The 16,254-nt window shown below is 42.1% G+C and overlaps 1 protein-coding gene across 1 annotated transcript in view; it reads right to left on the bottom strand.

Moving 5' to 3' along the window:
* The window catches only part of fut8b (fucosyltransferase 8b (alpha (1,6) fucosyltransferase)), an 88,886-nt gene that overhangs the window by 21,583 nt on the left and 51,049 nt on the right, over positions 1-16,254 (bottom strand). The window contains exons 2-5 of the mRNA XM_008276747.1: positions 13,739-14,333; positions 7,007-7,125; positions 5,778-5,940; positions 411-525 (exon numbers count right to left, since the gene is read on the bottom strand). Coding sequence (XP_008274969.1) covers positions 411-525; positions 5,778-5,940; positions 7,007-7,125; positions 13,739-13,941 — 600 coding nt within the window. The 5' untranslated portion in view covers positions 13,942-14,333. The remainder of the gene's footprint in view (positions 1-410; positions 526-5,777; positions 5,941-7,006; positions 7,126-13,738; positions 14,334-16,254) is intronic.

Genomic DNA, 16,254 nt, shown 5'->3' with positions numbered 1-16,254 from the left:
TGTACTGAATAGACATTTTGCCATTTCTGCATATGTGTGTCTGCCCATCTGTCATTTTGTGTCCCTGTGCGTGCTTCTATGAGTTTTGCCGCGTGTGTGTGTGCGTGTGTGATACTAAACTGCTGACAAACAACAAGAATTCTGCTTGTCAGTTCCGACTGCTAAAACCATCTGCTATTACACCCTTCACCTGCTACTCGTGGAAACTGATGCTGACAGTTATGGATGGTGTAAATGACACAAGCAAGTGTGAAAGATGTCCTCAAACACGCATATGTGCGTTTATCTGTGTAAGGGATACGTTTGCACGAACACTCACAATGTAGCTGTGTCTCCATGTGGGTGTGAATGTGGCTGTGTATTAGAGAGTACAGGCTAGTTGGCTAAGTAGCAGTTGTGTCGGTAGATACCTGTAGGTAGGTGATTCTGTTCTGGACCAGATCTGACAGGTCTTTAGCCTCCTTCATTCTCCATTCACCGACTCCGTCGGCCTGGCTGAGGTAGTACAGGTCTGTCATGATAGACCTACAGACAAATGGACATAAAGTTCACAATTTTATTATTATTATTATTATTATTATTTATAGTCACATTTAAATAAACACTGAATTACACACAAGTCTGTTGGGCACATGTATGCATTGCTATGTTTGTAGGAAAAAAACACCTTTTCCAGAAGTGGCCATTGCAGTTATCGACAGACAAACAGCAGCACCTTATCAATACTTTTCTTTGGATCAGTGTTATCTGTAAATGAGCCCTTGCCCAATCTATGAGTATTGCCTTGATTGCCAGACATCCAAGGTTTACATTCAAATAACATGAGTACGTCTTTGAAGTACCGAGTGACCTTTGCATTAACCTTAGGTACAGAGTGTAGTAATGTGTGTACATTCTCAAGAACAATAAAACATAAAACATATGACCTTGTATTCTTAATATGTCAGTTATGCTTTGCTGTGTAAAGTGCCTAATTCCCTCAGCAGTCATTCACAATGTGCAACAAGAATCCAGTAACAGGTTAACTGTCCTCGTACAAATAAAACACTGCTGTCTCAATTTCATTGTATTCACAATTTTATTTTAGCCACCTTTGAATTTAACCACTTTAGCCTATTTATCAAAGTACACCAGTGATAATTTCAATGCTTTTTCAACAATGAAAAATACACACAAATTAAAGTAAATAAGAAAAAAGGATGGATTTCACCTTGATACACAATAATAAAAGAAAACAAAACAAAAAATAAATACAGAAAACAAGTAAAACCCAAATGCGCATGAACAGGTGACCAGGTCAAGGCTGCTGCAATGCACTGAGGTTACGGTTCTGAGTAGCTGGCCAGGACTCGGTATTGCGGGACGGAGAGTGTTACTTTGGTGACGTGGTGGGTGTTGTGGGTGGTTTTAGACTCCAAAGTCTGTTTTGCAAGTCAGGCCACTGGTGCCGGGTCATAGAGAGACATAGGGCAACGGGGCCATGACTGGCTGCTCAAGGTCCGGGGATAAAGAAGCTTGGAGTCTATTTAGGCAACCAAACTTTGTGTTGCTGTTATGTTCTTTCATGGCAGTCACCCACACCTATGTTATTGGTAAAAATGAACTCTGCTAGAAATCAGAGAAAGACTGATTTTTAGTTCATTTGTTCTATGTGAAGAGAGGCAAATGCACATCTGACTCTTTCATATTCACCTAGCAGTGGGCAATGTGGATATGGACTGAAAATGTATTTTTATGCTTTGATACTGGTCCATCATTACACCAGTGACTTAGGCCTAAATCAGTAGCGAAATGTGTCCACAACACTTGAAAGTTTCATCCATCCATTAGCTATACACCGCTTAATCCTCACTGGGGTCGCGGAGCTGGAGCCTATCATGAAGGCAGGGGACACCCTGGGCAGTCTATCACAGGGCTACACGTAGAGACAGACAACCAAGCACACTCACATTCACACCTATGGACAATTTAGAATCACCAATTAACCTCAACATGTTTCTGGACTGTGTGGGAGGAAGCCGGAGAACCCGGAGAGAACCCACGCTGCACGGGGAGAACATGCAAACTCCACGCAGAAAGATCTCGGTGCCTCCACCGGGACGCGAACCGACGACCTTCTTGCTTCGAGGCAACAGTGCTACCAACTGCACCACCTTGCAGCCCCACTTGAAAGTTATTTTAAAAAACTAACTTTCACTTCAGTCAAATTCAGTTAAATGCATTAGATGCAAATCAGCAAAAAGAAACATAGCAAAGACGCAAAGTTAAGCTCCATGAACAAACTCCAGAGAGTGTTTCATCTCTGGATAATAACAGCTTGTCATACCTTGATAATGGAGCCCCTTTGCCCTCCGTCGTTCTCCTGCGGCTGCCATACAGGTCCCTATGGTCAGTCACTCTGACCCTTAACCTCCCCACGGGGCAGCACCTTCACTCTGGTCACACTCTGAGCACCTCTGGGTTTTACTTGCTTTCTTTATTTCTTTATTTTAGATGTATAAAAGTGAGATCACTCCTTTATTTTTTCTCCTGGCTTTCAATAGAAATAGATCATTTAAAAATGACCAATTATTATTAATTATATCGACTGAAATAACACATTTTATTGAAAGACTCTCACCCAGCCCTAGCAATATTGAGGCTTAACATTCTGTCACATTGTTCTTGTATTCTTTGTCTCCATCTGCTGCGTATGCACACGCACACACGCGCGCGCACGCACGCACACACACACACACACACACACACATTTTATTTATTACTCACGTCTTTGACCCGAATCAGTCACATCTTGTATAACAGAGTGCTTAAACATATATTCAGTAGCACATGCCAAGACACACACACAAAGCAGATGAACGTAACATGTCCCATTTCAACAGTGTGACACAGTGAACAGTGCTGTTATGAGCTAACTAAAACAGTGTTATTACTTATTGCCCCATTTTGAAGCGGGAATCACAGTGTGTGTATGGATGTCTCCCCTCCAAGGGCACACAGGGAACAACCACAGAAACATAAACCAGGCTGGTCGAAAAACGTATTGATATGGTGGCAGGACAGGAATACTACACAGACATGAGTGTGTTTGTGTGTGTGTGGTCTTTAACATAAGTGAAGCTTGGGTGCTTCCCCATAGCCTCTCATTGTCTCAAACTGCAGATGTTCAGGCTGCAGCTGTGCAGCTTTTCTCCATACTGATACTGCACTAACAGGAGAGCAGATACAAGGTTTCCGGTTCAGATTACAGCATCAATTTCACAAGGTCAGTTGGGACAAAAGATGGACATTGTCCCACAGCCTTACAGGGCACCATTCTATGACATAACATGAGACATTTGTTAAGTGCTGTTGAAACCGAGCCTTGTCGTCATGCCTTTCTGTGTTCATGACACAACAACACCTTCCATATTGTCCTGCCCATCCTGTTGCACAATGCATTCTGGGGTTACATATGATAGTTTGACAATTATATTATGTTCAGTATAGCGTTGGTTCTTCTTCTCAATATGTGCTAAACTTCTCTGTTATATTTATCTATTTCAATCTCAGTTGCAGGACGTTATTTCCTAAGTCCATGCAACACATTGCTTATGTTTGCAGCACATACTGTGTAATACAACTTACAAATTGCTCAATCTCTCAAACATATAGTAATTATTTCAACACTAATCAAAAGAATTACTGGATGCTTTGTGCCTAAAATTCAATATTTTATTCTTTCCAAAATCGATGTCAGATCAAGACAATTATGGAAGTTGAAAAAGCAATCACTTCTTTCCTGGAGCTTTTGTTCACACCAAAAGATCATTATCTACAGATGACGCTTGCATAGATGTTTAAAATTTTAACTTTTATTGTGAGCACTTAAAGTAATTTTTAATTTTGAAAGTCAACTTGATTATTTTACTTTAAGGTTTAGTTTGCACTGAGGGTAAACGTCAAGATCCACTAGATCTATGGATTGTTGCATCAGTGCTGTACACTATCACTACTACTGTGACACATTCCTTTGTACATGTACAGGCTTTATCTGCTTTACTGCCTGCTGTGGGTATTTGAACTTTGAATCGTTGTTTTCTGGCAGATCTCCATGAACTTACACTTTATTTTAGTTACCAATAAGACTTGATGAAACAGAAAGCTCTTCATAATGCAGTGATTGTTTTCAGAGGGAGCACTTATAGTGTGCAACATTTTTATTTGACTTGAAAAATCTTTAAGACAAGGACCTGACAATGCTTCTTGAGCAGAATTTCAAAAGTGATGCATTCATTCAAGTCAAAAATGTCATTGCTTTTGCCACCTCTGCTTCTATCTATACTAGCTAGCTCAACCTTTACAAGCAGCACATGCAAAGGAATCTGAAGAGAGGGCAGACGAATGTGAAAATCTGTGACTATGTTTGTATGTATACATTCTGTCTACGGGGTGTGGAATCAGTCTGTGGAAGCTACTTAGACAGGAATGACTAAGACAATAGGTCCTATAAGCCACTTCAGCAGGGTCAAAGTGGAACCACTTGGCAAAGTGACACCGGGCTCTTCTTCATTCAACTGTGTGGAACGCTGCCTTCCAGATGACACAGTGGGTGTGTCTGCGACCTTTGCCTTTTATTACCTAGCAAATACTGCAAGTGCTGTTTTCAAGTTCTAGTACTACCAGGAATGTGAGCTATTTCACATAACACAGAAATCCAGTGGCACAGCTAACATCAATAGTCGATCCTCTGTTGTTCCTTTATTCATTATCATGAACCAACTGAATGTGTCGTTTCAATATTTGCTTAAAAATTTTTTAGTCTCAAAGATGACACAACAATGATTTTCAAACCACACACTTTGAGTTCTTTGCTTTAAAAGTTATTCAAATGATTTTTCAATTAGCAAAATTTTTTAAAGTGATTTATTCTGTGTCAGTTGTATCAATCTACAACCCCTTTCACATTGGCGCTCTGTTCCATTAATCTAATGGCAACTTGACGGATCTAGGACCATTTCTATACAACTTTCAACACAGCACACTGAGCCTGAACTGAACTGAACTGAGCCTATGCATTACTAGACAGATACGCATAAGCTATGGTAGTTTGAGTGAGTGACATCGTCTAGTAAACAATTTTTTCACATTTCAGCACCAATATTCCTCTCAAAACATCACAAAGATGTTCAATACACAGTTTGTGGGAAAAAAACTCACAACATACCTTTTTCATGCACTTCACTATTCAATTTCAAACCCATTTGACACCAAAATAAAATGTCCATGACAGTAAAACCTACTGCAATGAAAACAGACACAAATAGCTGAAAGAATAATGATACCAATGATGAATGTAATCCAATTTTTTTTCCACACATGTTATGAGGAGCTAAAGTTTGTTTCTTCCAGCTATATGAAACTACTGGATCTGAGTTTGTTTAATACCTGGAGCATCAGCCATCCATATGAGTGTTTCTAAAGAGTGTGATGCGTGTTTGCACACAGAACAACGTTGCTGGTAATTAATGAAATTTTCATAATTATAAATTATTGCTGAGAGCAGATCAGTCTGGATGAGGATCTAACAGCAGGCCACACTGTGTAGACCTACATGTCAGACAGGTGAGCTGCCACACACAGAACAGGAGTTTAGTTTCCAGCTGTTTAGGATTAATTCCTCATAATCTATAACCAACCTACCGCATCAGACAGCAGTCAGATCCATGAGTGTCTCCAAAGAGAGAAAGCTTGACGACAGATACACAGACACACATACACACACACACGATGCCCACCTCTCCTGGTGTCCCAGGTCCTGCAGGAGTGTGTCAGCATACTTCTGCCTTTCGCTGGGCTCAACATTGGCCAATTTCTTCACTTCACTGCGAACAAAGTACCAGAACTCCTTTACGCCATTCTCAACTCTCCTCCGCATCTCCTCCTGAGTGGGCCCAGGGCCTGCAGGGGAGAGGGGAAGAGAGATCAGCACAAACCTCCTAAAGGCTCACAACAAACCAAAAACACTATGCTAGCATGACATCTGAGGCACACATATGATTTAAAACAACGAATCAATGATGGTAGATTCAAAACCCGTCTGTGCAAATTCAGCTAAAAGAAACAAGGTATGAAAGAATGTCAGGAGGTCTTCAAGAATGTTTCAGTATTAGATCACGTGAGTGTAAATAACCTAGTAGCACAAAGCAAGCTTTTGGAACATTGGGATTAAAATATTCGTCTTTCATACTCTGTCCCTGGGTGTTGCTTTGACCTCATTAAGTAACACCTGATCACTGTTTTTGTGAATCATGGCTCTCTCTCATGTTTTTGTCACACAGAATGGAACTCTATACCCCAACCGAGCGAAACAATGTGAAGTAACCCACATGGATAACACAGCTGCCTGCTCAGGTTTCTATGGAGAAAAACTGAAAAAATTGAGGGAAGGGAAGGACAGCCTCAAGGAGGAGGAGGAGAAGGAGGTGGTGGTGGTGGTGAGGGAAAAGCTCTTTTCTGCCTTCCTATCTTGCTCTCTCTCTTTACTCTCTCCCTTGGAAAAAAGCTGGAGGGTATTTTTAGCTTTTTCTTCCTCTGCGGCAAGATGGAAAGGCTGACCCTGTGCTGCCCTCCACGTTCACATGTCCTTTATATTTTCTCTCTGTCTATTTTCTCTCCTCTCACTCTCCCATTCTGCCAATGGGGCATTCACACTGCTTCCACTTCATTCACACATTTTCCTGCTCACCTGACAGCTTTCCTGCCTCTCTGACCACTGCTTGGAGTGGCCAATACACACATAGCCCTGCCCATCCAACGATACGCCTCTGCCACCACCACTGCTGAGCTGCAGCAGCTTTAACAATAGACGAGACTGAGAGTTTCGCCAAAGGCCAAAGCTGCTGACTAGTTTTTTTTTTCTCCTTATGTAGTCAACCTACGCACTTTTAAAATCAATTCTTTCATATTTCTAAAGTCTGTGCCAAATCCGTCAGTGCAATCTTTTACGTAGCCCTGCCCTGCTTACCATCTCCAGTGAGTTTCTGGAAGCTGTGGATCTTCTGTTTGGCTTTGGTTAGCTGGTCCTCCAGGGAGCGCAGCCTCCCTGCTGCCAAAGACCCAGCTTCTGCCTGACCCTCTGGTATCCTGGGGGAGACAAGAAGAAGATGTGACCTGTGAGCATGGGCACAAAAATACACAAATAGGAATAGGAAGAAAGGGGGTGCAACTGTATGTCAAGAAACAAAAAATACATAGATATAAAAAACTAAAAAGGAAAGAAACAAATCATGTCCATCATAAAATTCTTCTTGCTTATTTAGAGCAAATAACAGTAAACCCCACAAATATCTTACCTTTAATGATATAAAACTGAGCAAGTGAGTATCTGAGTAGCTCAGCATTGTCATTTACAAACTTAGGAAATAAAACGATTAAAAAATAATGAAACCTACTTTCAATCCGTGACTAACCAGCTATGTAAAAGTAAAGTTGCTGGACCATCAAATTATTGGATCAACCTTGTCTCATTGGTTGCACACACACCGCTTGCTTGGGTGTTGTTAGTTATGAGATTCTTCTTCTACTATCAATAGAATATTAGATTCTGCATAAATCTGTCCAGAAATACTGCAGGTCACACACTTGGAGAGATATTCTATTCAAAACAAACAGTTTTAATTGTTACTAATGATGTTTAGGAGTTTGACAAAGTAGTGAGAATGTTTCTAACACCCACTGGTTAGTGTGAGATTAACGGGATCTTACTGTGATGACTCCCATTCTCACGTCTCGACTTAAAAATGTTGCGGCAGAAACTGAGCTGTGAAGGCTGGCATATTGTTGTGTTGCTTCTGACAATTTAGGAATACTACCAAATTTTCTGTGCAGCCTCCTGAAGCCCTGAAGCTCAAGATTATGTACAGAGTACTGAATCTCTCAATCTTTGTTGTGTCTAACCTATCTTCTTCTCTACAATTCATTCAAGAATTACATCCTGAGCATCCAGTGTACAGTCTGTGAACAGAACTCATAGTGAAACGCTAATATTTTGTGACTTCAGAATAAAAGCGGAGAACAAATAAAAAATAAAAAATAAATATAAAGCCAGAATATTATTCCCTTTTGATCATAGTTAATGGTTCAGTAAATTGCAAATGTACAGCTGCTGAGTTTGTAATGTAATACGTAAATAGCCTAACATGTTAACTCTACAATAAATACAGATTCAATTTCATTTTCACAACATGCTCAGATAAAACAAACTCACCATTTAAAAAAGCACAACTCCATCAAAGCTGTGCAGTACATAGATTATCTTTACATTGTTGCTGTGCTTTGATTATCTACCAGCAGCAGCAGTAGACATGTCTTATGACTACTGCACATACTGTACGCTACACTAGTGTGCAGGAGACTGTTGTTTCTTTGATGTGTAAAATGAGACAAAAAGGTCTATTGTCAAACAAAACATGCACATACGTCACAAACAACTCATTATTCTCTCGCACCATCTTTCAACTCACTCTCTGTGGCTCTTGCTGCCTTTTTTTTTTTAAATAATGTGAGCACACATGACAGAGAGTTCTGCTCAGAAGCATTGTGCAGAAGTCAGAAAATGTACAGTTGAAAGTTTTGCAAAGCCCAGTTCCTCATTACAGTTAAAATGACATTTGAGTAGCAAGTCAGTTCGCTTAATGTAATGTTATGAGCTATTTTCAATTACATAAACATATTATTTGTGTTACAACTGTATATTTTTAATAACTATTTCTCCGATAAATGCAAAGACATAAATTGGCATTTCAAAGGTCTGCGTCAATGAACTATGAATAATTACAGTATGCATGTAATGGAAATACCAATGAGAACTCTGACATGCTCAGAACAGTTCAAACCAGCCGAGGAAAAAAAAGCTAGCCAATAATATAATACAAAATCAATTCCTTGACATAAAAATATTAAATATGAAAATGTTGAAATGCTCAGGGGCATTGGTGAAGTGCTGCAAAGGACACGTTAATGAGTCACCAAGGCATGCAAACTCAATTTGCTCCCTGAGTAAGGAACATCAGTCACTGGCAAGCATAAAGACGAGACTTGTTGGAGCAGCCCTTCCTGCTGCACAAATCAGCCCTCAGTGTTCAAGACTTGGTCCCTGAGAAGCCGTGGTCTCCCACTTCACTGAGCACTAACTGAGCATTGTGCTACATTATGCAACAAGGTAACGAACAACGGTTAAAACCTTTGTATACCTTAGCAGCATCATGGGCATTTATGTGTATGTCCTAAATTCAGGCTTCTTTTCTTCCTGAAATCTAGGGTGTCCATAACAGCTGCCTGACCCAAATGTTTTGAAACTAGACCCAGGTACATTTCCTCCTTCCCTATCAGCTGTACAATGTCTTCTCATAGCTAGGTCTGTTCAAAATGTATTCAACAAGCCATCCTAAAGGCGACACCTTAACCTGCTAGTTACACCATTGTGCAGGAAGTAGCTACTATTTACTAAGTTACATCATTTCTCCGGTGTTTTATGTGCTGGTAAAACAGCCACACAAAGTAACGTTATATCTCCTTGAGGAAGGCAGAAGAAACAGGCCACAGGCAGCATAGTATAGAGGTCGGCTAGCACACTCCATAGAGGCCGAAACTCCTGGTGCAGTTGTTTATAGCACTAGTGCAGGCAAAACACAAACCATCCTAACCAAGAGATAAATATATATGAAATACACCCAAACACTCTGCTGCACTAAACCCACAGACACACAAGCATTCTTGGGAGGAGACAACATAAACAGAAAGGATCCCATATGATTTATCTGGGGAATCTGAAGCAGAGACGAGGTAGCCGGATTCAGTATCATCTTCATCAAACAATACAGGAGGGGTAGAAAATGAGGAAAGGAAGGTAGAACAAAAAGGTGAGGGGGAGACAGTGCAGAATGACAGACAAGCAATGAAAGTAGGGGGTGATGAGCCTCACTAGTGGGAAACACCCGAGCAGCTGAGTTTCCTGTGACGTGCTGCCCTAGTTGTCACTCCATTGGCTTCCGCCCCTTCACCCGGTGACCATAAAGTTCATGGGGTGATCTGAGGTGGGCGGAGCAGTTTGAACGGTGGGGGCACGTATTTCCATCCTTAGATTTAATATACTGTGTTTGACTTCAAATGAAAACCTTTGAGCTGAAAACCACACATATGGTGGAGATGTAAAGCATTGTGGAGCGTGTAGGTGAAAAGAGGCTACATGTGCACAATTCCTCACATAAAGATGGAACTTGCATATGTATATACATGTGCTTCTGCGCATGACTAGAGTGTAACGCATCAAAGACTGATCCGACATGTTCCAGCCTTTCCTGGCAACTCAGTATCTCCAACCACTTGACTCCAATCAGTCAAGGTAATAAACCAAAGGAATGTGGCTGTGGGGAAAGAATAGAGAATACTATAGAAGGCTGAATATTACCATGAACACCTGCCATTACTGCTCCATTTTAAAAACAGATAGTGAATTATTAGGAATTGTTTGAAGTGTGTATGTGATTTGTTGTGTTTGCACAATGTCGCCTTGAGTCAAATCAGTGAATGCGTCCCTCTTTTCTTTGGTGCATTTAGGTTTTATCCACTAACTCAAACAGTGTAATTCCACGTCAATTGATTGTGTATGGTGAATTCTTGCCTTGCATCTTCCCAACGCCTCAGTACATCTGGAGCGAGTCAGCTCTGCTCTGAACCTTACTTGACAGAGATGTCCCGACCACAGACTGCTCCAAACAGCGGGGCTATTGTGTGTCGAAGTAGACCTTCTCTGAATGGGCCTAAGCAATGGCCAGGTCCATGGGACTTCAGGTCTTGAAACTATGGTTGCATCTGCTTGGTAGGACGCAGAGGACTTAAACTATAACAGAATAAATGAGTCCGTCCACTGTCTAATCAAAAGTGAGTGAACAGTCCCCTCATCACACCAAAACTACATATATCTGGTTTTACAATTTACAATTTTAGTAGTCTTGAAAGACAGGGACCCATATAAGGCAAACCTATGCAAAAAGTATCATCTGTGAATTTTACAAGTTACTGTGGCAAAAAGCAAACTGAAAAACACACAAGGACACATGGAAGTCAAGCGAATGAGGTCCAACAGTCAATAGCCTACACCAATAAAAGGCAATTCTAGTGTCACATGGAAAAACAATATGTCTCAACTTGCCCTCCTTTCTGTCTGCTCTAGAGCTGGGTCAGACGGTACTGTGTATTCAATTAACTCTTTGCATCTAATTTAACTCACAGAACACTGAATCAATGTAAACAGTGCTTTAGTATAGCGCCGTACCATACTATGGCAAACAGCTCATCTTGATGGTACCGAGCTGGGCTGAAATAGCAGAAAACAGTTAGGGGCAATCACTGTGGTCTTTGCAACTCTTTTAATCCCCTTAGTCCTCATTTTTTATTTCCTCCTTGCTGCATTTTACTGAGTGCAGTCCTCACGCCATCCATCATGCTCCTATCCTCTTTGCCTCCTCTGCATTGTCCCCTCCCTCCCTCACTCTGTTGGCATGCCTGGGGGATCGATCAGGTCCTCATCACTCAGTCCAGCTGTCACTCTCACCCCTCACTCTCTCCGATGTCACACCATCAGGCTGGCGTGTGTCATTGTCTTTACAGGAGCTGTGGCTCTGTGCCCAAGGTGCCTGACAGTTGCACAGAGGGCGGAGCCAGACAGCCTGACCAACTCAACCCCGTTCTCACCTCTCATTAATGCTGCTGGGTGATTGGTGGGCTGGCAGGCTGCCTGTCACTCAAATCACCCAGGAGTGGCCTGAATAACAGAATTAAACCAAACTGAATCACTGGACTGGATCTGTAGGCCAACCGAGCAATACTAATTTCAATCAACGCGTTGACTGATATATTGATAAATTTTACATGACAATTACATTCTTTAAAATATTGGAGAGTTCACTTCAAAACTATGTAAAATGTGTGTGTGAACAACCTTTGAGCACACTGAATAACAAAGTATTTTCATTTGTACAAAGATTATGCTAATTCGGAATCAAGAACATCAATATCCTCCGCAAACTGTTTCAGCATGACTACCCTGCTCTATCATAAAACAAATTAGTCAATGTTAACAAGATCCCTCAGATATATATTGACCACACTGGCCATAAAGCTTAACACATCTACCTAGTGCCACTGCGGTGTAATGACACTAACCAAGTTCAATTCTACGTTGAGCTATAAATCATTTTCGATACATTTGGCTTCTGTGTAAGAACTCAACACAATGTGTAATTGTATCAGTATTGTGGGTTAAAATCTTTGGCCACTCATAAGAAAGGAATTCACTAGTGATGGTTAGGTACTTTGGATGAAACCCTATTTATGTATGTCAGCTGGGTGCATGCAAAAAACTGGTTTTGCTTCTTATACATCAGTCATAGACTCACGTTCTCAGTCCAAATCTCTGCAACGTGCAACCTTCTGAATTGGGTTAGGTATGCATGGTACTAGTCTATCTATAAGCTAGTGAGCTGTTACACAGTCAGTCATTCTGTGACAACCTGCTGGCTGGAGTCTGGCTTTGTACCATGCCTCTGTCAGCAGTTTGGTAGTGAAATGATGCAGAGGAGGAGGGAGGTGAAGGAGGAGTACAACAGTGAACAGGAAGAGGCGATGAACAGAAAAGGACAGCGCTGTGGCAAAGAAGATGGGCAGTGCACTAACAACCTCTTTGTGTCTATTAGGGCTCTAATATAAAGATAGAAGACACTACAGAATGGCACACAGACACAGACATACACAGACAGACAGACAGACAGACAGACACACACACACAAAATACAGAATTGAACAAAGGACAAACCAACCCCTGCCACTGTGAATAACTAATAAAGCTTAACCTCAGCAGCAGCCAGTTGCCTGCTTTTGGCTTGCTGTGCCAGATCCTTAGCTGAAGCTTAGAGGGACTTGAGAAGGCACTGTAGCACTGCCCCAGTAAACAACTGTGGAGGCCTCAGTCCCAGATCAACAACCAAACTCAATAACAAGCAACAAGCGTGCAGTGTCGGGGACCCATCTGGACACTGGTCGACTGAAAGCTGCACTTGTTTTTTATGCCATGAATTCCACCTTTGTTTTTGAGCCAATTTTGAATAATTACAAAAGCAGGGGATTTAATCAGGGACCAGCTGTCTGAAGCAATGTGTGTATGTGTGTGTGTGTTTACGTTTGTGTGCACTGATGAGGGCCCAGCATCAAAGTGAATCAGAATATCACAGAGGAGCAGCCATGGTAACATCTGAAGCTTAAGTTCCCTGTCAATATGGCACAAACTAGAACACCCTACTGCATTCCCTGCACATGCATGCACACTCACAAACCCATGTGCAGACCTTGTGTTTATTTGTGAAGAGAAACACTGTCAGCATGCGGCGTTAAGTGCAGAATCATCTGCCTCTCTATTACGCAGCGTGAATGTGTGAAAGATGCTGTGTGGTTAATGGGTTCATACAATGTGTTATTGTCCTCCAAAATGCCGCAACAAAATCTGATGAGGTGTGTGACAGACCATCCTTCGTCTGTCACACACAACATATCTATTTTTGCATTTGTTTAACTGTATGCCACGTTATGATCAAACAACCAGGGAACTAGAGGCTGTCCTTACTGTTGGATTTATCATATAAATACACACACACACACACACACACACACACGGGTATATATGTATATAATTTGTTGTTACCTGAGCGATTCAGCCATGCGCCGCAGGTCTTCATTCTGCTGCTTGAGCCGCTCTAGCTTGGCCAGGATCTTGGAGAGCTCCCGGCTGGACCGCTCTGGATGCTCGCTGTCTCTCACCAAGTGACCACCAATGTAGAAGAGAAGTGTGCCCCAGGCTAGTAGCACCAGGGTAATCCAACGCCATGAACCTGCCCAGGGCCGCATGGTTCAACCACGCCCACCCGAAAATGTCACTTGGTGTACTGACCCACCGGCCTACCTGCCGGATGTGCACACACACACTGTGCCCCGTCACCACAAATGCCACAGCACCAGTCTCGGCATTGGCATCTCTGCAGGGATGGTAAATGACAGATGAGAGGGAGATTTGTGTGTTTGTGGCTCAGGAGTGCTCTAGAAAAGGCAGTTGGTGTTTCTCCAGTGATGAACCAGCCTTTCCTGTGTGCTAAAGCATGGCGAGCATGCTCACAAATCCGTGTTTTGACCACCCGATTAGTGTCCTCTCCCGTCTGCCCAGCTCCGTGTTGAAGACTTTATCCAACACCACCTTTCCGTGTCCTTCCACTCCCTCAAGATTCTTTTATTCAATTTGCATCCTGTAGAAACAGAGAAAGACATTGGAGTTAGTTACGTCTGTTGCACAAAGTTTGATTTGCAAATATTTTGTAAACTTGTAGGTCAAATAAAAGCCAATAAAAACTCTTCAACAGCGAGCCAAGCAATCCAGCTTGACAAATACTCCTAAAGAGGAGAGCAAGGATGAGACAGACAGTACCATGCAGAAAGAGAGATCACAGAACAGGGCAGACAGACAAACCAACAGTCAAGATGCTGCTGACTGGCCCCAACATAATCCAGTCTCAGCAGCCTACAGGATCGATAGCATGACACTGCAATTTGTATTTACATAGTGATGTGCAGTCCCTAAGCTATGCTGCATTGCTGTTGAGGCAGGACAGGGATGTTCCACTTTCAGTGTCTTGCCTGCTTGCATAATACATACACAGACACTTGTACTCATGCACACTCCAGTCTCTCAAAAGCCCCCCAGCCCCTCCCCAGACATACCGCATCCTTACCCACAGCCTACCACAGCCCATTTCCAACACTTTCTCCCTCTCTCTTAGTTAAAGCACAACTAAGCTTGAAAGCTAATGGATTTTTTGGAGTCGTCTAAACCCTACAAAGTTCTTCCTGACCATTTTCCTCGTTCCCAAGTGCCCACTGCCATCTTCGTAGGCTCTGTGGCAGAATACAACATTTTCAAGGTGATACAGTGAGCTAATGAAGGAGCAGGAGCAAAAAAATCCCTGGATCATCACTTCCCTTCATCCCAAAGCAGCGAGGGAGATGGTGATGGATGCGTGCCGGGTTTATGAAGCAACCTTCTCTGTCAACTCCCAAACAAAGGCCTGCCACGCAACTGAGACTACCCGTGTGATGGAATGAAGACTGGCAGATATGTGTGTGTGCACGTCATCCAAGTCTATGTGTGTACGCTATCATCTCTGAGCGTGTTCCACAGTACGCTGGAATAATGCCAAGCATCTTAGACTTTGTGTGAGTGGTGCTGGTGGAATGGGGCTGATTGACATGTCGCAGTGTCTCTGGTGTTTCTTCCTGTGAGCATTCAAGACAGAGGAAAATGTTCCTGCTAGAGTTCGCCTGGCAGCATTGAAGTAGGTTAACAGTCGCATATCATGTTTACTATTGCAGCACCGTTGATATATAGGACGGAAATGGTGCCATGCCGTAATACCATGGAGACTGCTCATGCTTGAATGGTGCAAACTGCCCAGAATGCAGCAGCTGAGATTACTGAAACAATGAGGTGCAAACTACTCTCCTTCATTTCTTACTGAATATTCAGGGATTATTGAAATCTGTACAGACATTCCTCCCTTGCTGTTGCTTTTGTTGTGACTAACCTAGGCTGACACAAGGGTGGCTCCTCTTTCTGCATGCAGCACAAGGATGTGCTGAGCTGTGTTTTATTATGGAAAATAAGAGGCGCAAGAGGATAGCACTCCACCAGCTAATGCATGACTGAGACTTTACCAAAAGCAAGGCTGCACAAATCTTAGTCCCTGTGTTTGAGGAACCAAAATGAGGTTTGTGTGCAGTAAGCTAAAAATGATCAAATAAAACTGCTGGATCAAACAGGCTACTACTGCCAAACAGTACGTGAGAAAATTTGGATGATACCTTTCACATATACACCGCATTCCAAATGATTATGCAAATTGTATGTAAGTGTCATAAAGAATAATTTTTTTTGTTTTTCAGTTAAACTCATTGATGGTATTGTGTCTCAGGGCTCTTTGGATCATTGAAATCAATCTCAGACACTTGTGACAATTAGTTTGCCCGGTAAGGCCAACTAAAGCAAAAACTACTAAAGGACGTTCAACATTATTAAGCAAACCACCATTTTCAAGCAATATGGGAAAAAAAAGGATTTCTCTGCTGCCGAAAAGCGTGAAATCGTTGAATGCCTTGACAAGGTATGAAAACCTT

This window comes from Stegastes partitus, unplaced genomic scaffold (assembly GCF_000690725.1).
Source record: "Stegastes partitus isolate 25-593 unplaced genomic scaffold, Stegastes_partitus-1.0.2 Scaffold80, whole genome shotgun sequence".
NCBI lineage: Eukaryota > Metazoa > Chordata > Actinopteri > Pomacentridae > Stegastes > Stegastes partitus.
The sequence above is the reverse complement of the archived record's forward strand: the minus strand, read 5'-3'. Positions and strand labels throughout refer to the sequence as shown.